Raw genomic sequence first — 22,892 nt, forward strand, 5'->3', positions numbered from 1 at the left:
TGAGTCTTTTTTGGAACATGTTGCAGCCATAACATTCTAACTTAATGATTATTTGCTAAAAACAATCAAGTGTATCAGTTTGAACATTAAATATCTTGTCTTTGTAGCGTATTCAATTAAATATAGGTTGAAAATGATTTGCAAATCATTGTATTCTGTTTTTATTTATGTTTAGCACAACATCCCAACTTCATTGGGATTGGGGTTGTAGACTTGAAAAAGTTGTGCAATCAAACTGAAAAATTTAAGCTAAGGTTACATGCCAAACGTGAGCAAGAAATACTAAATACTAAATGAAAAACAACAATGATATATAGTATAGTTTGGTTTTCACCCAATGTCAGATGGGATTGGCTACCCTGAACATGATAAGCGGCATAGAAAATGGCTGGATGAATGCCATCCATCCATCCATTTTCTGAGCCGCTTGTCCTCACTAGGGTCGCGGGCGTGCTGGAGCCTATCCCAGCTGTCATCGGGCAGGAGGCGGGGTACACCCTGAACTGGTTGCCAGCCAATCGCAGGGTACATAGAAACAAACAACCATTCGCACTCATGCCTACGGGCAATTTAGAGTCTCCAATTAATGCATGTTTTTGGGATGTGGGAGGAAACCGGAGTGCCCGGAGAAAACCCACGCAGGCACGGGGAGAACATGCAAACTCCACACAGGCGGGGCCGGGGATTGAACCCGGGTCCTCAGAACTGTGAGGCTGACGCTCTAACCAGTCGTCCACCGTGCCGCCTGGATGAATGCGTTCAGGAAAAAAAAGTATAACTAAATGCAGTCCTTAAATGTTTTTTTTTTGTATTCATGTTAAACCTTCATTATCACCTCCCATGTCTTGCAGTGAGGCAAAACACAAGGTGAAAAGGCACATCACAGCGACGGAAGCCATTTCCTTTCTGCGGCCAGCTACTTTTAACTACGACTAAACTTTTCTTTCCTCACATTCGTTGACATTTCCAGAAGCAACACTTCCCATATCTGTATTATTCATACATGTCACCCTGTCATCCACACATATTTGTAAATAACCTTTAATATTTCATGCACTTTGTGCTGAAAGACTTAATAATTTATCATTTTTCTTCATGCAATATAAGTGTAGACCAGCTGAATTTACACTGTTACTTCTTTGTGTGGGTGGTGATGCATCTGACCGTAAGTGGATGACTTATAGAGACTGCAAAGAAAAGAAACAAAAACGCCCTCTTAGCTTGAGAGAATGGGACTTGTGTGCTATCATCCATTTTTCTGCTGACCGAAGCGGTATTAGTTGAAGTAGCTGCACAGCCGTGCAACGTACTAATAATGCACAGCTATCCAGAGATCTGAGAAGTGTAGTGTATATTGAATGTGTCCTATTTCATCAACTACCCATTCCGATGCTATGCACTCACCCACACCCTGATTAGAGGTAGTGGATGTCCAAGAGAGTTATGAATGTATGCTGATGATCTCTCTCCCTGGTTGTGATTTTGCTATTCATGGCACACATTTATGCAGCGCACTCAAGTGAGATTTGCCAGCGTAGCAGAGGCTGCTGGTGAGGTGGCGAGCTTCTCTTCATGTTTTTTTTAACACCCCACACGAACTGGAAATGTTGTGGAATCTCAGCCTTGCCAATTAAGAGTGCTGTAGGGTTTATGTGAAAGTTGCACAGTCAGCAGATGGGAATCTGCGATGAAAATACTGTTAAGTGTGTCCCATGAGTCAACTCATGAGAGTAAAGTTACTGTATATTTTCACAGAGCAACACCGCACCCAAATGAGACGAATCTGCTCCAATGGAAGGCGAATAAATTAAAGTAAGAGGGCAAATAAAATTAATGTGACAAAATCAACATCTGCTCAGTGTGCTTGAAAGCAAAGCACTCACAGGGGTACATGCCCCCTGCCACTAACCCTAAACATTAACATTCACATGCCTTTGTGAGAGCATTAATGGCTAATTTCAAAGACTTAGTTGCGCCCTAAATTAGCTATGGCGAACTCTGTTCCTCTCCATTAAGCTATTCGTAGCCCATCGTCGCTGCTTTGATGTTGCTCTCTCATGTTTCCATCATTCATTTGTTACGAGCAGCAAAGGGAGATCGAACACTGAGATTTGCAGCATTTCATCCTTCTCCTGGAGCCATATCGTCCCTGACATGCATTGTCATTTCACTTTGCTGTCACAAAAGGAGTTGTGTGTACATGTGCGTGCGTGCGTGTGTGTGTGTGACTAAGTGAGTGCATAATGATCAGTTTGAAATGGCACTTGCCCAAACTGGCAGCAAGCAGAGGCAAATGATAAAGCTGAAGCGGAGGCCAACTTTGATGAATAAGGAAATCTCTGTCATTCGTTCGTCGCCTTTGTTTGCTTTGTGTTTGTGTCAGCATTGTTCTCACTGACAAACTGCACACACGGCTGTTTTAGTGGGTCACTGTAATCACAAGAACACAATGTTACTTTTCGTCATGGAATCTGAGCGTTTTGATAATGAGCCCAGAACGAGCCAGTGGCAGGAAAACACCTTTTCCTTTTGTCATTGCAATATGTCACCTGTGTCTGGCATGTGTCAAAATACTGTATAAACGGTAGCTGAAATCAAACTGGCAGACAACAATTTCATTTCATCATGTTGGATGTTCATGAAAAAAACTAAAACCAAAGCGTCTTAGTTCATAAGTCTTAACTCCTTGTTATGTTGGTGAGAAAATATTGACTGCTTTATTTTAGGTCTTCTTGGCCCCTTATTTTCATCTGATAAACTCCCAATATATCAAGGCACAGAATATTGGAGCACATCCATTTTCCCCATTACTGACTAATGAAACAGTACAGGTTAATGTGTCACATGACAAAAGTCAACTCATTCACTGTATGTAATAACTTTCAGTGAGGATGTACTGTAATTGAGGCATTAATTAACTCATCTCGAATGGTCACAAGAGTGTTTTGATAAGTATCATAAATTTGTAACAGAGTGCTGTATCTAATTCAGTGGCCATATCCCTGACAGATTCTTTTAGATCTGCTTTTTGAGCGTCATGTGCATATGTCGGTCTTCTGCTCTGAGACTTTTTCCTGATCGCTTTCTGTTCCTGCAGTAGTGCTGACAGCAAAAATGCACTATTTAAGCCTTGTCGGACTCTATTTGGGTTTCTTTTTGATGACACAGAGCCAGAAAAATGGTTTTATAAAATATTTCCCTGCATAAATGTCAAAATAGATCTTTACATTTTTTTCAACATCAAACAAATTGAGAGGTACAAAAAAAAAAAAAAAGGCCATGTGCATATTTTAGTAACTAAAATGTAATTTCCCACACACATTGAGCACATGCTGTCTTTCTTTCCAGGGGGAAGGAGGTCGGCCATGATGTGGACTTTATTGTCACAACACATGAGGTGGGGAAGGAGGAATGTGTTCTACGCAACATCATTGATACCTTCAAAAAACAAGTATGTGACTTCTTGCTCTTTAGGCACTAAATTGCAAAACTATCTGTGACCGTGACTTGTATAACCTTCTAAAGAGTTCAAAATGAACGTTTTGACAACATGAACATTACTGAAGCTGTTGAGACACTGTGATAACTCAGTTTTGTAGTACTGTAAATGTACATGTTGATAGAGTGTGGGTATAAAAATGAACACAATTAATTTAAATACATTTAGCAAATAATGTTTAAGTGGGGCAATTAAGTAGTGGCACCAATAGTGAGTGTGAACGCTTGTTTGTCAATATGGACCCCGTGAATGGCCTCTTGTCCAAAATTCTATGGATGTAATGAGAATAAATGGTATAGAAAGTGGATAGATCGATTTTAAAAAAAAGGTACCAGAATGAACTCCAAACTTCTTTTATGCTACAAGAGAATACCTTAAAGGCCAGTACAAAGACATAACATGATGGAAGACCTCATGATATTTGTAGTGTCTGTATAACGTGCAGATTGTATTGGTGCTGAATCATTGGTAACTTTACTTATTTTAGGGGTAGGGCATCATAGGTTTTAGTATGTAACAAGAAAATTAAACTAGATTCACCAGGGCAAGTATAGGTGGTAAATAAAAAAAAAAAAAAGGTATGGAGTATATTCTATATGTTGTAGCCTTCCCTACCAATACCATCTTTACCATTTGAAAAATACTCTGTGTAGCAATTAACATAATGAGTGCAACATCAACTGAGCTATTCGGAATCAGGGGTGGGGGGTATTCCAAATATGCCTAACATCCTTCAAAGGTCCAATGACAATAATTACATCCTACTTGCTACATATTGTAACAGTGCTCCTACCATTTGCAGCCACTTGTTCCCTAAAGGCGGAGCAGGAGAGCTAAAGTTGTGAAAAGCATGTGTGAACAGTAGGTAACAATGAAGTGAGATGGTGATTTAAGCAGGTAGGGCTGGTGTTAAAAAGGTTTTAGGTGACAAGGAAAGGACAGCGGAATATGGCTTCTAACGTTCCTCTCAGCAGGCTTGACAAAAAACGGATAGAGTTGGCCCAGTCAGCAGCCACCAGGACAACAGAAAGTGATTAAATGACATTATAAAAGTCCATCTTGTCATTGGCAATTGCGTCCAGAGGACTCACGCCCATTCACTCAGTAATAATATAAGTAACAGTCCCTCGAACAACAGCTAAAGTTCCCCAACCATCAATGTCCAATTTCTAGGGAGTTAGAAATATCCTCGCAAAACAAATGTCATCATCATTTTCCTGTTGATTTTTAAAGCATAACTTATGGGCAGAGGCAAGGTCAGCACCAGATTCAGAAGCAGACAAATGAGTCACTTAGCATTGCTTCCATTCATCTTTCATCAGTGTCTTTCAATACTGTGCAATGTTGCTCTCCAAAGGCTGAGCCCTGAGCGTTGCCTGCCATCATAATACGATTCAGCTTTATTGTTATACATTTGTGCCAACTCAATGCAGTTACAGATTCAAGTGTTCTACCTCTGGTTGGATAAGTGATTCAGGCAGCGCTGTCAATACAGCTGAGATTAGATTTCTATTTTACATCTAAATCCAATCTGAGCAGTAAAGTCTACTACTTCAACTGACATTTAGGGCAGGCACACACACACACACACACACACACACACACACACACACACAGAGACGCACGAACACCCATACAAAAACACATAGACACTATCAAAGTCAAAGCCCAGTTTAAAAGCTCTTGGCTAAAAAAAATTTAATCTGGAACTTCCAGGGATTTAGAAGTTTCCTTTCTGTGAGTCAGACAAATTACAAGATGAGATCACAGTTCTATGCTTCCCTCACAACATAATGTTTGTCCTCTGAATGTTGGCTGTTACGCTATGACCACATTGTTATCTTAAAAAAGGCTGCAAGTAGGTAAAAACAAGGAAAAAACAAAATTCAGATGCCAATCGTCCCCTTCGTCCCCCCTGTACTCAGAGGCAAAGCTTTTGGGGAAAGATTATCTTTGCGCCTGCGTCATTCTTTGTAATTCCCTCCATAAACTCTGAAATAAGCTTACTCTCAGATGTTTTCTGACATTACCTGCTGCTTGGGCGATGATTACAGACCGCCATTGGCCTAAACAGTCCACTGCGATACTTAGATGAGAACTTCATGACATCCTGTTTTTTCTTTTTTTAAAGACTTTTTGAGTGTATGCACATCAAACAGAAAGAGCAAGACAGGAACAAATCAGAGCAACTGCACGAGACATATATAGGTATGCTGGAGAGCCCCAAACCTAAGAGCGTGAATGAAATGTATTCAGGTACTTAATGGTCCAAATGACTGTCACCAGAACCATTAATGCTTTTCTCCAAATGCATCAATATGCTTCAAGGCCAAAAGTAATGTACTGACAGCAGGGAGTGAAAAATCAGCTGGCTGGGCAAAAATAGAATTGGCCTTCATCTCCAAACTCATGTGTAGGAGCAGCAGTCCTTCTTGCGGAACTAGTCTTTCTTTTAATGTATCTGTATGTCAGGGATTCTAATTGCAGATGCGGTCTTTTATGCTGCCCTTGTAGTCACGGACTACTTTGTCCAACACAAAGGGAACTTAAAGAATCCATCCCCATACCTATTGGAAGGTGAACGGTTATCTGTAATTGCAGAGAGAGAGAAAGCATGTGTGCACTCGAGGGTGACACTTGGAAATTTGTTCCTCAGTGTTCTAACATCCTTAATTTTCCACATTATTTCTTAACTCAGTGCTCTCTGGTGGGATATATATATATATATATATATATATATATATATATATATATATATATATATATATATATATATATATATATATATCGGTGGATAGTATGGAAGGGGGGCCCGTTGATTCCATTCAGGGTATGTTGATGCAGTACTAGCATTTTTTTTTTTCTTATAAACCAAACCATCTGGACTTAACTGGCTATCTTTGCTCGTGTTAAACTACAGTGCAACAACCTCTAAAGTTGAAAGTTGCCTGAGGCTGTACAATTTTCAAGAAAAATGCTTCTAACATTGCACAAAAGGTGAATGCGCACCGCCATCAAGCATCAAGATCTTCCGCGCTAGCACTCAACACTTTTTTTTTTCCGACAGCAAGGAGCAGCCATAATAAAAGCTGTTGTGAGATGAAAGAAGATGGAAGGAGCATATTTTACATTACATGACGTTATGTGAAAGGGACTGCAATTCGAATTAGTGTTTGTTGTCAGTTAAGTTAGATTGTTTTATTGTTCTCACATTTTATGATTAGCAGTGGTTAACTTTTTTTTTTCTTTTTAAACTTACTACACTTACACTATGATTGCTAAAATGTTACTTTGAAATGCCTGTGCAGTTGCTAAAGATTTTATAGTGGTGATAGACCATGACCGATTATTTTCTTTTAGCAAATAATTTTATAGATTCAGGGCCCACAATTTAAACAGTTTCAAGTATTTATTTGTTTATTTTTACATAATTTGGGCTTCCAGCTCATAGAGCCCACAAAATCAGGAATTCAAAAAATTTGAATACTGTGAAGAAATCACCATTTACTTGAAAAATAAAGAAATTAGGGTCACATTAAATCAATCAAAATATGGTATTTTCCAAACATCTTAATCATAATCTTCATAATCTTGGGAATCCCTTTGCTTTAATTAATCACTGCCTCGATGCGCCGTGGCATTGAAGCAATCAGGCTGTGGCATTGCCTGGGAGTTATGGAAGCCCAGATTTCCTTGACCTCGGTGACCTTGTATTTATGATAGCAGAGTTTACCAACACCTGCATTGGACATTGCACCCCAAATCATGATTTACTGTGGATATTTCACACTGGACCTCAAGCAGCTTGGGTTCTGTGCTTCACCCGTCTTTTCATTCAAACCCTTGGATCTTGATTCCCGAATGAAAGGCACACTTTACTTTCATTGGAAAAGAGGACCTTGGACCACTGGCCAACAGTCCAGTCCTTCTTCTCCTTGGCCCAGTTGAGACGTTTCCTAAATTGGCTCAGGCTCAGGAGTGCCTTGATCCGAGTAACCCGATAGTTGTAGTCCATAACCCGGATGCGTCTCAATGTGGTGGTTTTTGTAGCTGTGACTCCCACCTCTTTCCACTCTTTCTGGATCTCTGCTAGATTCTTGAATCTTTGTTAATCCGCTGAAGCCCACGGTCATCTCTTTTGCAAATTCATCTACTCCTGCCACATTTTGTCCTTCCAATCGAGTTTCCATATGCTTGGACACAGCACACTGTGAACAGCCAGCCTCCTTTGGTATAAACTTTTGTGGCTTACCCATCCTATGGAGGGTATCAATTAGGCTTTAGATGATGAGGATTTTTGGGGCCGATCACCGAGTTTAAAAAAACGATAACCGATCACCGATCCGATGACAAGATGGAGCAATATGACTTGTTCTTTTACTGTGTATACTTGTGGACTTAATTGCTCAAAAAATATATTTACAATAAATAATGTATCTTTGTTAATCTATTTATGCCAGTGAGGCATAGTGACAGACAGAACAAATGAATGGTCTTCTATTAGATGGCAGGAAGTACAACCCCAATTCCAATGAAGTTGGGACATTGTGTTGTACATAAATAAAAACAGAATACAACGATTTGCAAATCATGTTCAACCTATATTTAATTGAATACACTACAAAGACAAGATATTTAATGTTCAAACTGATAAACTTTATTGTTTTTAGCAAATAATCATTAACTTACAATGTTATGGCTGCAACACGTTGGGCTGAAACAAAAAGCTGGGACAGGTGGCAAAAAAGACTGAGAAAGTTGAGGAATGCTCATCAAACACCTCTTTGGAACATCCCACAGGTGTACAGGCTAATTGGGAACAGGTGGGTGCCATGATTGGGGATAAAAGGAACTTCCCTGAATTGCTCAGTCATTCACAAGCAAAGATGGGGTGAGGTTCACATATTTGCGAACAAGTGTGTGAGAAAATAGTCGAACAGTTTAAGGATAATGTTCCTCAATGTACAATTGCAAGGAATTCAGGGATTTCGTCATCTACGGTCCATAATATCATCAAAAGGTTCAGATAATCTGGAGAAATCACTGCATGTAAGCGGCAAGGCCGAAAACCAACATTGAATGCCCGTGACCTTCGATCCCTCAGGCGGCACTGCATCAAAAACCGACATCAATGTGTAAAGGATATCACCACATGGGCTCAGGAAAACTTCAGAAAACCAATGTCAGTAAATATAGTTCGGCACTACATCCGTAAGTGCAACTTAAAACTCTACTATGGAAAGCAAAAGCCATTTATCAACAACACCCAGAAACGCCGCCGGCTTCTCTGGGCCCGAGCTCATCTAAGATGGACTGATGCAAAGTGGAAAAGTGTTTTGTCCACATTTCAAATTGATTTTGGAAATTGTGGACGTCGTGTCCTCCGGCCCAAAGAGGAAAAGAACCATTCGGACTTGTATGGACGCAAAATTCTAAATCCAGCATCTGTGATGGTATGGGGCTGTGTTAGTGCCAATGGCATGTGTAACTTACACATCTGTGAAGGCACCATTAATGCTGAAAGGTACATACAGGTTTTGGAGAAACATATGCTGCCATCCAAGCAATGTCTTTTTCATGGACGCCCCTGTTTATTTCAGCAAGATAATGCCAAACCACATTCTGCATGTGTTACAACAGCGTGGCTTCGTAGTAAAAGAGTGTGGGTACTAGACTGGCCTGCCTGCAGTCATGACCTGTCTCCCATTGAAAATGTGTGGTGCATTATGAAACGTAAAATACAACAACGGAAACACCGGACTGTTGAACAGCTGAAGCTGTACGTCAAGCAAGAATGGGAAACAATTCCACCTACAAAGCTTCAACAATTCGTGTCCTCAGTTCCCAAACATTTATTATACATTTTCAACACCGCTTATCCTGGTTAGCATCGCGGGGCGCTGGAGACTATCCCAGCAGACTTCGGGCGAAAGGCGGACTACACACTGAACTGGTCACCAGTCAGTCGCAGGTCACATATAGACACGGACAACCATTCGCACCCACATTCACACCGTCACTGAGTGGGAACTGAACCCACGCTGCCCGCACCAAAGTCAGGCGGGTGTCCCACTACACCATCAGTGACTCAAACATTTATTAAATGTTGTTAAAAGAAAAGGTGATGTAACACAGTGGTAAATATGACCCTGTCCCAGCTTTTTTGGAATGTGTTGCAGCCATAAAATTCTAAGGTAATGATTATTTGCTAAAAACAATATAGTTTATCAGTTTGAACATTAAATATCTTGTCTTTGTAGTGTATTCAATTTAATTAAATTAAATTCAAATAAATATAGGTGGAACATGATTTGCAAATCATTGTATTCTGTTTTTATTTATGTTTAACACAACGTCCCAACTTCATTGGATTTGGGTTTGTACATACAGTAATTAAGAATCTACTTTTTGTGACATTTTTGTTTGTTAGTGTGCCGTGAGACTTTTCAATTGCAAAATATGTGCCTTGGCTCCATAAAGGTAGGCAATCAGTAGTCTAGTCAGATCATGTATTCTGTCAGGTCAAACCAACATTACAACATGACAGAAATAATGGGTGCTAACTTATTGTAATTAAATTACTTTGTCGTAATTAAATTACTTCACACACACCGAAACTGTAGAGCATGATACGACAGAAGGCCAGCATGTTTACGTACAACCGTTAGTGCTAGCACTAGCTTGCGAGGCTACATAATGTTTTGTTGTGGTTGGCTGATTGCGAGCGGTATCATATTAAAAGTACGTGAACATACCTCAAGCAAGTCTTTAAACGAACGTCCTCTCCCGAGCACCGGTTACCACCAACACACGGGTTTTCCCATTTTGTTCTTATAAATACGTGGCATGATCCAATATTGTTGTCATCCCCATGGTAATGTGTGTGTCCGGTCATGTTTGAGTTGATAAGATGAAGCCCATTGATCAAACTAGCTTTTGGATTCGACTATACTGTACACGACAGTGACATGGAGTCTTTTGTGGATCCGATCAATGATGTCATTGATCGGATCGGCGATGACATTAAAGCCGATCAGCATAAAATGCTAATTATCAGCTGATACCGATCAGGCGAGCAGATTGATGTCAAGTCTAGTATCAATGATGGTCTTCTGGCCAGTTGTCAAGTCTGCAGTCTTCCCCATATTGAACCCAACTAAGAGAATTTAACCAAACTGAAGCAATATAATGACACCTGGGGATACCTGTGCAGGGGCTTTGAGTGTAGTAGATGATTTGTGTGTGACACTCAGTTTAAAACATGTATGGCCTGCAAAATTTGGGCTGATTTCTTCACAGTATTCAAATTTTTTCAATTCCGGTTTTATGAGCTGGAAGACCAAATTATGTAAAAATAAACAAATTAATCCTTGAAATTGATTAAATTGTGGGCTTTTTGAATGGAATTATGGAAATAATTTTTTTCCCCATGATATTCAAATGTGTGGGAAAGGGTCTGTATATATGTGTATATTGTAGCGTATATGAGGTTAAATAAAAGCGTAATTAATTTAGGAGAAAAGAATAAGATGGAAGCGACGAAGTTTAGCGTAATTTTAAGTTTCAGCATTAAAAATCAAGCTATTTTGTCTCGTAAAGGGGCACCACATCACTTTTTAGACTCACAAAAACGTCAGGACAAAGTGACGACAAACCTTTTATCAGTCTCGTAATTTGAAGATTGCTACATGAATTAGATAAGTGTTGTCAATAACCAGAGGTCTTTTGTCGAACCCAAGCACACACAAATGATACGGGTAGTGAATTTTTATAGAACATGTAATGAGCGCTAACATGGGAATCTACAAGGGAACAATGCAGGAAAGAAAACACAAATGACAGACAAACATTGGCAAAGGAGACTTGACTTGTGATTTTAGGGTGGAATGAGCATGTAGTGAATATGCATAGAGCTGGGGGTTCCTGTTCTCGTTTATTTAAACCTAAATATGCGCTAATCTGTACTTTTAGTAGAAAGCAATTTGGATTTAGGTGCGTGGAACACAATTTAGGCAGGCGGGTCGAACTCCCGAATGTTTGGCCGGTCCGGTCCGCACGGGGGAACAGGTGGATTTAGCGGGATAGGATGAAGGGAAAAAAATCTGAGAAAAAAAAGTTCCAAGGCAGGGCGGCCGCAGCCCGTATGTCGCTGTTCGCAAGACGTCCGGAGTGGATGTGTGCTGCCCACTTCCTTCCCAATGGAGTTTGCCCAGGCACCCGAAAGGGTAGCTGGGAGTGCTGGCAGGATGCCCTCCGGCGGGGAAGGATCTGGTGTGTCCTCGTCACCTCGTGGTGCGAGGGGGGGCGTCCTGGCTAAGCCAGTCTTCGGCAAGTTGGTCGAACGAGAGCCCCCCAACAAAGGAGGCTCCGGCCTTTAAGACGGCCAAAAGGGGTGGTTCTGCACCTTGCCCCCCCTCCAGGGCCAACAGGGAAGATGGACCGCCTCTTAATGTTACTTTCCCATTTTAGGATTATTTTGTGGTCTAAAACCAGTGGGATAAAATATAAATTATTGGATTTAAGATAATGAGACTATTTTCCAGCCTTGCATTGTCACGTGCACATCCTCTTTAATCCCTGTAATGAATGTTTCAATTGTATGTGGTTGTTGAGAACACTGTAATATTTGCAATGTGGCATTTGTGTTCAGTTGACAAACAGATTTGACATCAGACATTCAAATTTGCAAAAACAATCATGAGTGGCGCTATTGCGATGGTACCACTAATGGCGTTCATGCAAAGTTCTTAAAAATATTATATAACATTCAAGTCCAGTGAAGATTGTGATTAGTTATTCCGGGGTTTCAGTAGCTTTCCACTACCTGTGGGTATCGCAAGTGCTCCAGTCATTGTCCCAGACAGGAGGAACAAATGTGACTGAAAACAGCAGGAAAAAGAAGTCTTTGTTGGTGAGACTCTTCAGGCTGGCTGGGGGTGGAAGTTAATTAATTTAGCGTCCGGGTGAGAAACCACTGTCTGTGTCTCAGCTTTGATGAGCTACTTGGGACAGGCTGGTAATACATTTAGCATCCGTGTGCGAAGTTTCAACCTCCCGTGCTTCTTCTTTGATAAACGGACAATGTTTTCCTTAGTTGTCTTGTGTATGCAGACTAACACAGCGTGCAGCCGAGGCAGGTATGCGGAACCAGCACGAGACTGGGGGTGCTGGATGCCATCTTTACGGGCATGTCCGTTACTATATGTATATATTAGTTTGGATTTATATTAGCATAACTAAATATCAAATTACCAACCAAACTGATGAATCATCCACAAATAAGCATAACGGGAAACTCTTTGGTGTTAGGTCAGATTAAAAATCAATGGACAATTGTGGCTGCTATAGTAATTGAAATCACTATTGATGATCATGCAATGTCTTTGTATGATCTCAATTAGAAGTAAGAATGTTGCATGGTTAAAAATAAATAATCTATGCAGTGCAACAATCAACTTTTATTATAACGTATGCTTCAACTTAGGCCATTTAATTAGTTTCACCTTTGGCACCAGAGTGCAAGAGTGAAATGAAACGATCTTTCCAAATATATAAACCTGCATGATTGCATCTGTGCCGGTGATAGTCAAAGTGAAAGGGTCACACTTCCTTTAAACACATACTGTAATCTTTGTAGCATTTGGTGATAAAACAAAGGTTATCATCACCATGCTGTAATGAAACAAAAACTGCCCTGAAATAATTTAAATGTAATCACTGCCTGAGAAGGACCAGACCCAAGAAAAAAGATTATTTTATCGGCATAGATAGAAATTTAGGAATTATTAACAACGGAGGGAATTAAAGTGGAGAAGAAGGTGGGAGCAAGGCCCAAAAGTGCATTTTTGGTTTTGAACCGAAATACATTTTCCACGCACAAGCATGTACACCTCAGAGTAAAGAATCATTTACGAATAAAAAGCAATGCCCTAAAGAGCATTGCCAAATATCCAGTTGAATTGACTGGGAGTTCATTTTATTACACACACACACTACACTCACGTTTGATAATGACATAGTGCGATAAGTCAATCATAATTGTGAAATAAGCATAAATGTTACATAACACATACATTCAACAAACTACTAGTAACATACATTAATAACAAAGACGTCTTTTTTACTGTAATAATTCAAGTTTGCATGTCGCAATGAATTATGGGAACCGCATGGTTTTTCCATCATCATTCTAGCGACTACTAGCCCACATTGCCAATGTGTGAGTAAAGACATGATGGATAAGAGCAAAGAGCTGTCTCAAGAACATCGTAAAGTAATTGTTGCAAAGTATAACGATGACATTATTTACAGGCGCATATCCAAGCTTCTGAATGTTCCAGTGAATATGGGGTGCACAAGCCAGTGCAAACTGTAGGCCGGTCCCAAACCCGGATAAATGCAGAGTGTTGCATTAGGAAGGGCATCCAGCTTTAAACTTTGCCAAACAAATATGAGCGTTCATCCAAAGAATTCCATACCGGATCGTTCGTGGCCCGGGTTAACAACGTCCGCCACCGGCGGCGTCAACCTGCAGGGCGCTGGTGGAAATTCAGCTACTGTGGGTCGAAGTAGAAGAGGAAGAAGAAGAGGTGGAAAGCAGGTTCTTTGGCAGAAAGAGAAGAGGAAAGCAGAGAGCCTAGAATTGAATGTGGGGAGTTTGTATATTGGGACTAGACAGGAAAATCTCGGGAATTGGTTGACATGACGATTAGGAGAACGGTTGATATATTGTGTGTCCAGGAGACCAGGTGGAAAGGCAGTAAGGCTAGAAGTTTAGGGGCAGGGTTTAAAGAGAAATGGTGGGAAGCGAAATGGAGTCAGGGTTATTTTAAAAGAGTTGGGTAAGAATGTCTTGGAGGTGAAAAGAGTATCAGATCTAGTGATGAGGCTGAAATTTGAAATTGAGGGTGTTATGTATAATGTGATTAGCAGCTATGCCCCACAGGTAGGATGTGACCTAGAGGTGAAAGAGAAATTCTGGAAGGAGCTAGACGAAGTAGTTCTGAGCATCCCAGACAGAGAGAGAGTCGTGATTGGTGCAGATTGTAATGGACATGTCGGTGAAGGAAATAGGGGTGATGAAGAAGTGATGGGTAAGTACGGCATCCAGGAAATGAACTTGGAGGCACAAATGGTGGTAGACTTCGCAAAAAGGATGCAAATGGCTGTAGTGAACACTTTTTTCCATAAGAGGCAGGAACATAGGGTGACCTACAAGAGTGGAGGTAGAAGCACGCAGGTGGTGGGAGCTGAGACAGGACGAGTGTTGTGCAGCTTTTCGGGAAGAGGTGATACAGGCTCTCGGTGGACGGGAAGAGCTTCCAGAAGACTGGACCACTGCAGCCAAGGTGATTAGAGAGGCAGGCAGGAGAGTACCTGTTGTATCTTCTGGTAGGAAAGGAGAGAAGGAGACTTGGTGGTGGAACCTCACTGTAGAGGAAATCATACAAGGAAAAAAGGTTAGCTAAGAAGAAGTGGGACACTGAGAGGACAGAGGAGAGGCGAAAAAAATACATTGAAATGCAACACAGGGCAAAGGTAGAGGTGGCAAAGGCCAAACAAGAGGCATATGATGACATGTATGGCAGGTTGGACACTAAAGAAGGAGAAAAGGATTTATACAGGTTGGCCAGACAGAGGGATAGAGATGGGAAGGATGTGCAGCAGGTTAGGGTGATTAAGGATAGAGATGGAAATATTTTGACTAGAGACAGCAGTGTGCTAGCTAGAGGGAAAGAATACTTTGAGGAGTTGATGAATGAGGAAAATGAGAGAGAAGGGAGAGTAGAAGAGGCAAGTGTGGTGGACCAGGAAGTGGCAATGATTAGTAAGGGGGAAGTTAGAAAGGCATTAAAGAGGATGAAAAATGGAAAGGCAGTTGGTCCTGATGACATTCCTGTGGAGGTATGGAAGCATCTAGGAGAGGTGGCTGTGGAGTTTTTGACCAGCTTGTTCAACACAATTCTAGCAGGTGAGAAGATGCCTGAGGAATGGAGGAAAAGTGTGCTGGTGCCCATTTCTAAGAACAAGCGAGGTGTGGGAACTGTAGAGGAATAAAGTTGATGAGCCACACAATGAAGTTATGGGAAAGAGTAGTGGAGGCTAGACTCAGGACAGAAGTGAGTATTTGCAAGCAACAGTATGGTTTCATGCCTAGAAAGAGTACCATAGATGCAATATTTGCCTTGAGGATGTTGAGCTACATTGTGTCTTTGTAGATCTAGAGAAAGCCTATGACAGAGTACCCAGAGAGGAACTGTGGTACTGCATGCGGAAGTCTGGAGTGGCACAGAAGTATGTTAGAATAATACAGGACATGTACGAGGGCAGCAGAACAGTGGTGTGGTGTGCTGTAGGTGTTACAGACGATTTTAAAGTGGAGGTGGGACTGCATCAGGGATCAGGCCTGAGCCCCTTCCTGTTTGCGGTGGTGATGGATAGTGTTCTTTGGTAGAAATTTTTTTTGTACCAGAATGCTTTAGTTAAAAAACTACGATCACACTGTCATAATATGGAATTTATTTTGTTTTGTAATATAAAACTAGACGAGAGAAAATAATTGGTTAATATAGTCAGCCAGAGCTGCTAGAAATGCAGTTATTAATGTTCTTTCACCATCGTTCCTGTCATACTGTTGCATGTTTTTGTTTCCACATTAAGGACAAGTCATGTCTTTGTTTTAACTCCTCATTTTAAAAAAGACCATTCAAGCAAAGCGGCACGATGGCCGACTGGTTAGAGCGTCAGCCTCACAATTCCGCCTGTGTGGAGTTTGCATGTTCTCCCCGTGCCTGCATGGGTTTTCTCCGGGCACTCCGGTTTCCTCCCACATCCCAAAAACATGCATTAATTGGAGACTCTAAATTGCCCTTAGGTGTGAATGTGAGTGCGAATGGTTGTTTGTCTAAATGTGCCCTGCGATTGACTGGCGACGAGTTCAGGGTGTACCCCGCCTCCTGCCCGATGACAGCTGGGATAGGCTCCAGCACGCCCGCGACCCTAGTGAGGAGAAGCGACTCAGAAAATGGATGGATAGATGGCATTCAAGCAAAGTTTTTGAGATTGTCGGGTGAAAGCTCCAGCTGGCTACTTGTGTGAGCTGAATACTGTAGGTGGCAAAAATGGGACAATTAAATGCCAGTATTTTGAGGGTCATAGCCCATCAGCAACATACAGTATTGAAAAAAATAAAAAAAAATAACTATGAACTAGTTAATTTTTGGAACAGTGAATGGAGTTCAAAGTTTTGAATTATGAACTCTGAACTGATCTAGTTAATATTTGGAATGGTGAACTGAACTTTGAACTAAATCGTGGCGAAAATCAACTTTCCCAACACTGCTTCTCAGTATAAATATACTGTGGTATGACTAAAATGAAAGTAAGTCAATATCATGAAAAAATGAAACGTGACAGGGATAAATAGATTAATTTGGAGACAACTAGACACAGTTATCTCCCTTTGCATGTTAGCCACCAAGTCATGCGTCCGCCACACATTAAAGATAATGGAGAGTGCAAACCTGGACTGTACAAGTTATACATCAGTCCATTTTCGATACGGCTTGTCCTATTCAGGGTGCCAGTGAGGTGGACCCTATCCCAGCTGACTTCGGGGGAAATGTGGACTACACCCTTGACTAGTCGCAAGTTATACTGTACAAGTTACTTATACTGTATACTGTATTTCTACTTGCATGACAGTGACAATGTTATTCATAGCATTAAAAAAGGTGCCATGTTCACAGGTTGACGAAAGAAATATTTACATCATAGAACAAAATTGTTACAAGCAGATCAAAATTGTTACAAGCAGATCACATATTGACCGGAGCAAATCTGCAAACTCCATCCATCCATCCATTTTGCTGGCACCTATCCCAGCTATCATCGGGCAGGAGGCGGGGTACACCCTGAACTGGTTGCCAGCCAATCGTAGGGCACATACAAACAAACCACCATTCGCACTCACATTCACACCTACGGGCACTCACATTCACACCTACGGGCAATTTAGAGTGGTCAATCAACCTACCATACATGTTTTTGGGATGTGGGAGGAAACCAGAGTGCCCGGAGAAAACCCACGCAGGCACGGGGAGAACATGCAGACTCGGGGGCGGACACTCTAACCAGTCGGATCACCGTGCCACCAATCTTGTCATGTGTGTGTGTGTGTTCCGGGTTTTGTCTTCCCCCCCGTTTCATACACACCTGCTCCTGTGAGCATCTTCACCACTTGTGCCTCGTTCACCCTAATTACCCCTTGTATTTAACCTCGTGTCTCATTCCCTCTCGTTGCCAGTTCATTGTACCTTGTCGTCGCGTTCTAGCATTCCTTGTTTCCACGTCACAGACTCTCAGTAAGACTTGACCCTGTTCTGATTATCGACCTTGCCTCTTTGCCTCATGTTTTTGGATACTGTTAGCTTTCTTGGATTGCCTGCCTGTGTACCGACCTATGCCCGTCTATTAAACCTCTCTTTTTGGAAACTCTCCATTTGTTTTGGAGTCGTGCATTTTTGGGTCCTATCCTCTGTTCCGTTCATGACAGAACGAACTGGCCCATCCCTTGCGGGAGCAGGATTTTTCTTTGTGGACAAGAAAGACAAGACCCTGCGACCCTGTATCGATTACCGGGGTCTCAACGAGATCACGGTAAAAAACAGCTACCCTCTTCCTCTCATCTCCACCGCCTTTGATTTCCTGGAGGGAGCCAAGATTTTCACCAAACTGGACTTAAGAAATGCATATCATCTAGTCAGGATAAGGGAGGGGGATGAATGGAAAACAGCATTCAACACACCAACGGGCCATTATGAATATTTGGTAATGCCTTTTGGGCTTACTAACGCTCCAGCTGTTTTCCAGAACCTTGTCAATGATGTCCTGCGTGACGTTGAATGTTTATGTTTTTGTTTATTTGGATGACATTTTGATATTCTCCCCAGATGAGGAGACTCACATTATTCATGTCCGCTCTGTTTTGCAGCAGTTACTGCAGAATCAACTATATGTTAAGGCTGAGAAATGTGAGTTCCACAAGGCGTCCGTTTCTTTTCTGGGTTTCGTCCTGGCTCAAGGTGAAGTTAAAATGGACCCTTGCAGAGTCGATGGAGTTATTAATTGGCCAACTCCCACGTCACGCAAAGATGTACAAAGGTTCTTAGGGTTCGCAAACTTCTACAGAAAATTCATCAGAAATTTCAGTTCTATAGCCTCTCCTTTGCATGATTTTACCTCGCCAAATAAACCTTTTGTATGGAACCCGCTTTGTCAGGCAGCTTTTCAAAAACTTAAGTCGAGCTTTACCTCCGCTCCCATCCTTACTTTGCCAGATCTCAAACAGCAGTTTGTGGTAGAAGTCGATGTGTCTGATGCCGGAATAGGAGCAGTGCTGTCCCAGAAATCTCTCAAGGGTGATAAATTACATCCTTGTGCTTTTCTCTCCAAAAAACTGACCCCAGCTGAGAAAAATTATGACATTGGTGACCGTGAACTGCTGGCAGTCAAGGTGGCTTTGATGGAGTGGAGGCACTGGCTCGAGGGGCCACAGACTCCGTTTTTAGTATGGACAGATCACAAGAACCTTGAGTATATTAAAACTGCTAAAAGATTAAATGTGAGGCAGGCTAGATGGGCTCTGTTCTTCACTAGATTTTATTTTATGTTATCCTACCGACCTGGTTCTAAAAATGGTAAGCCAGATGCTTTGTCACGCATTTTCTCTGAAGAGAATTCTTTGTCCGACCCTAAGACTATTTTGCCTAAGTCATGTTTCATTTCCGCTTTTGTTTGGGACATTGAAACTGCGGTTAAAGGGGCTCTGAAAGACACTCCTAGCCCTGAAGATTGCCCTGAAAACAGGCTTTATGTGGTTCCGACCTTAAGGGGAAGAGTCATCCACTGGGCTCACACGAACCGAACTGTATGTCACCCAGGCATTGCCAAGACGCAATCAGTGGTCGAACAGCGCTTTTGGTGGCCTAATGTTAGGAGGGATGTTATCGATTACGTCAATGCTTGCCAGGTATGTGGTGCTAACAAGCCCTCTCATCAACGTCCTCCTGGGGAGTTGCGACCCCTGCCAATACCACAACGTCCTTGGTCAGACATTTCCGTAGACTTTGTGACAGGATTACCGGCCTCTAAAGGCAATACCACCATTCTTACAGTTGTTGACAGGTTCTCTAAGATGGCACACTTCATTGCACTTCCAAAACTCCCCTCAGCTAAAGACACTGCCGAGCTAATGATTAATCAGGTTTTTAAGTTCCATGGTTTCCCCAAGAATGTGGTGTCTGATAGGGGTCCCCAATTCATTTCGCAATTTTGGAAGGAGTTTTGCAATCTCATAGGTGCTACCGTCAGTCTGTCATCTGGGTTTCATCCTGAAACCAACGGCCAAACCGAGAGGCTGAACCAGGACCTGGAGACGGGGCTACGATGTCTCGCTTCACAGGAGCCGCAATCCTGGTCTCAGAAACTGGTTTGGTTCGAATTCTCCCACAATTCCCTCCCCTCTGTATCCACTGGTCTATCGCCTTTTCACGTTGTGCATGGTTACCAACCATCTCTGTTTCCTGCCATAGCCCCAGAATCCACAGTTCCAGCGGCATTAACCTTGGTGAGACGCTGCAGGAGGACCTGGGAGCGAGCCCGCCAGATGCTGCTGCGCCAGCGATGGTCCTACAAAGCCGCTGCTGACCGTCGGAGGACATGGCCCCGAACTACAAAGTGGGTCAGCGAGTTTGGCTCTCGACCAAACATATTCCACTCTGGGTGGAGTCCAAGAAGCTCGCTCCCAGGTTCGTTGGGCCCTTCCCCATCACAAAGATCATCAATCCTGTCACCGTGAAGCTGAGGCTCCCAAGGTCGATGCGGGTCCACCCTGCTTTTCACGTCAGCCTACTCAAGCCAGCCCGGGAGTCCCCTCTGGTCCCGCCTTCCAGGCCACCTCCTCCCCCCCGGTTTGTGGATGGGGGCCCTGTCTTCTCTGTGAAGCGGCTGTTGTCGTCTCGTCGGAGGGGTAGGGGGTTTCAATATCTGGTGGACTGGGAGGGCTATGGGCCCGAGGAACGTTCATGGGTACTGTCTGCGTTTATCATGGATGATTCGCTCATTCGGGACTTCCACGTTGCGCATCCAGGGGCCCCAGGGCCGTCTGGGGCCGGCTGTTAAGGGGGGGGGGGGGTACTGTCATGTATGTGTGTGTGTTCCGGGTTTTGTCTTCCCCCCTGTTTCACACACACCTGCTCCTGTGAGCATTTTCACCACCTGTGCCTCGTTCACCCTAATTACCCCTTGTATTTAACCTCGTGTCTCATGCCCTCCCGTTGCCAGTTCGTTGTACCTTGTCGTCGCGTTCCAGCATTCCTTGTTTCCACGTCACAGACTCTCAGTAAGACTTGACCCTGTTCCGATTATCGACCTTGCCTCTTTGCCTCATGTTTTTGGATACTGTTGCCTTTCTTGGATTGCCTGCCTGTGAACCGACCTATGCCCGTCTATTAAACCTCTCTTTTTGGAAACTCTCCATTTGTTTTGGAGTCGTGCATTTTTGGGTCCTATCCTCTGTTCCGTTCATGACAAATCTGCAAACTCTGATCCTCATATAAAGTTAATTTAGGCAGTTATAAAGTCATGGGCTTTAGATGAAAGGTGACTTTATCACCTTTCCTGTTTGGAACCCTGGGTTCCCACTTAAGCGAGCAAGACTTGCTGTCCTTTTTTTTTACTTGTCAAGAGTCCTACAAGAATATCTACTGTATATAGGTCAGACTTTGAAATAAAAAGCAGAGTACATAGCAGACTGTGACTGTAATGTCAATGATTATCCTGTATTTATGATGTTAATACTTGGGGGGGGAACAAAAACAAAACAATGTTACATGGTTTTGTGTTCTGAATGTGTTCTCCTCTTTAGGGGATTCTTCTTTACTGCGATTACCAGGCCTCTACTTTTCACATGTCAAAGCTGCCTTGCCAGAGGTTTGAGGCAATGGACTATTTTGCAAAATGTTTCCTGATCCTGCGATTGGAGGCCAGCCATGTGGACGGAGGTCTCAGCTGTGCCGAGGGGGACAACAGGGGCTGGAGGGCAGTGCGTGTGGACTTGGTATCGCCACCGATGGATCGTTACGCATATGCTCTCCTGGGATGGACTGGGTCTACGGTATGGTACAAACAAACAAAAAAAGAAAAAAAAAGAAAAAAAACTGTCATTACAATAATGCTTGAGACAAAATCCAAATCAATAACCACTTTTTCAAAAAAAAACTTTGTGGTCCATTTTTGACAAAGCAATTGACTTTTCTACATGACGATGCTTTGCTGGAATGACAAACGTGTGTGCCTGTATATTGTCTCCAATATGTCTTGTTTGTGATGTAAAGCAACAAGATTAATAGTTGTCGATGCAACCATATGTCTTACAATACCATGAAAATAGAGAAAATATTGGTTTTTAACCACCTATTTTCTTTCTCCACAGCAGTTTGACAGAGATCTGAGGAGGTTTGCTCGGTTGGAGAGAAAGATGATTTTGGACAATCATACTCTTTATGACAAAACCAAGGTATCGTACATATCAGAAATACTTACACTGACACTGACACTTTACCAGAAAAGAATCTTGGGGTGTTCTTTATGAATTTAGAGGTGAAATAAGTACTAAAGTACTGCTGTAAAATAGCAATTAGTATTTTACACAATACTGTATCAAATGCTACACTATGCTGTCACTTCAGAATTAAGGTGTTCTACTCGTTCCATTTTATAAAACCCTCACTGTCTATAAACAAAAATGTAATAAATATTGCAAAATCAGCTACCAAAAATATGATCAATGTTGAAAAGGCTTGTCGGAGTAGTAACCAGCTTGAGCAGCATATTTTCTTTTGTGTCTTTTGTGACCAAGTGAGACAGTGTACGGGGCTCAGAAAGACTAAAGCCAAGGACTGCTACACCAAGAGTATACATTTATTCTCCATGTATAAATTACTATTACTATTTACATTTGGAACAAGCAATACATACAAACAAAAATAGAATAACCCCTGGGACTCTGTCACACAAAAAGGTAGTTGGTGAGGAGTTGTATGCATAAAAAAAGCTAAAATACTAATATGACTTAACAACACAAAGGGCCTGCTGTACTAAAGACTTGCTTGCAGACTTGATCACAGCTCCTTTCAACTCTGCATTTTCTTGCATCTTGGTCATTTTAGTGCACTGTGACAAATGGTATTGGTCTCTCACAGATCAGTTTTTCGAGTGTACTGTCCCAGGTTTTAAACACAATGTTATGCACGATGGGCAGATTCCAATTGCTACACACTTGTGATGAATTAAGTCCAACAAAACAGCTTTTATGTTTTTTAGGTCCCGCAAT

The 22,892-nt window shown here is 42.1% G+C and overlaps 1 protein-coding gene across 2 annotated transcripts in view; it reads left to right on the plus strand.

Annotated features, from left to right (window-relative positions):
• The window catches only part of dntt (deoxynucleotidyltransferase, terminal), a 134,055-nt gene that overhangs the window by 54,891 nt on the left and 56,272 nt on the right, over positions 1 to 22,892 (plus strand). The window contains exons 8-10 of one of the 2 annotated variants that reach the window (XM_061790168.1): positions 3,349 to 3,451; positions 21,426 to 21,674; positions 21,993 to 22,076. In XM_061790168.1, coding sequence (XP_061646152.1) covers positions 3,349 to 3,451; positions 21,426 to 21,674; positions 21,993 to 22,076 — 436 coding nt within the window. The remainder of the gene's footprint in view (positions 1 to 3,348; positions 3,452 to 21,425; positions 21,675 to 21,992; positions 22,077 to 22,892) is intronic. The other variant, XM_061790169.1, reaches the window with a different exon arrangement.

Source organism: Phyllopteryx taeniolatus, chromosome 11 (assembly GCF_024500385.1).
Source record: "Phyllopteryx taeniolatus isolate TA_2022b chromosome 11, UOR_Ptae_1.2, whole genome shotgun sequence".
Classification (NCBI taxonomy): Eukaryota; Metazoa; Chordata; class Actinopteri; order Syngnathiformes; family Syngnathidae; genus Phyllopteryx; species Phyllopteryx taeniolatus.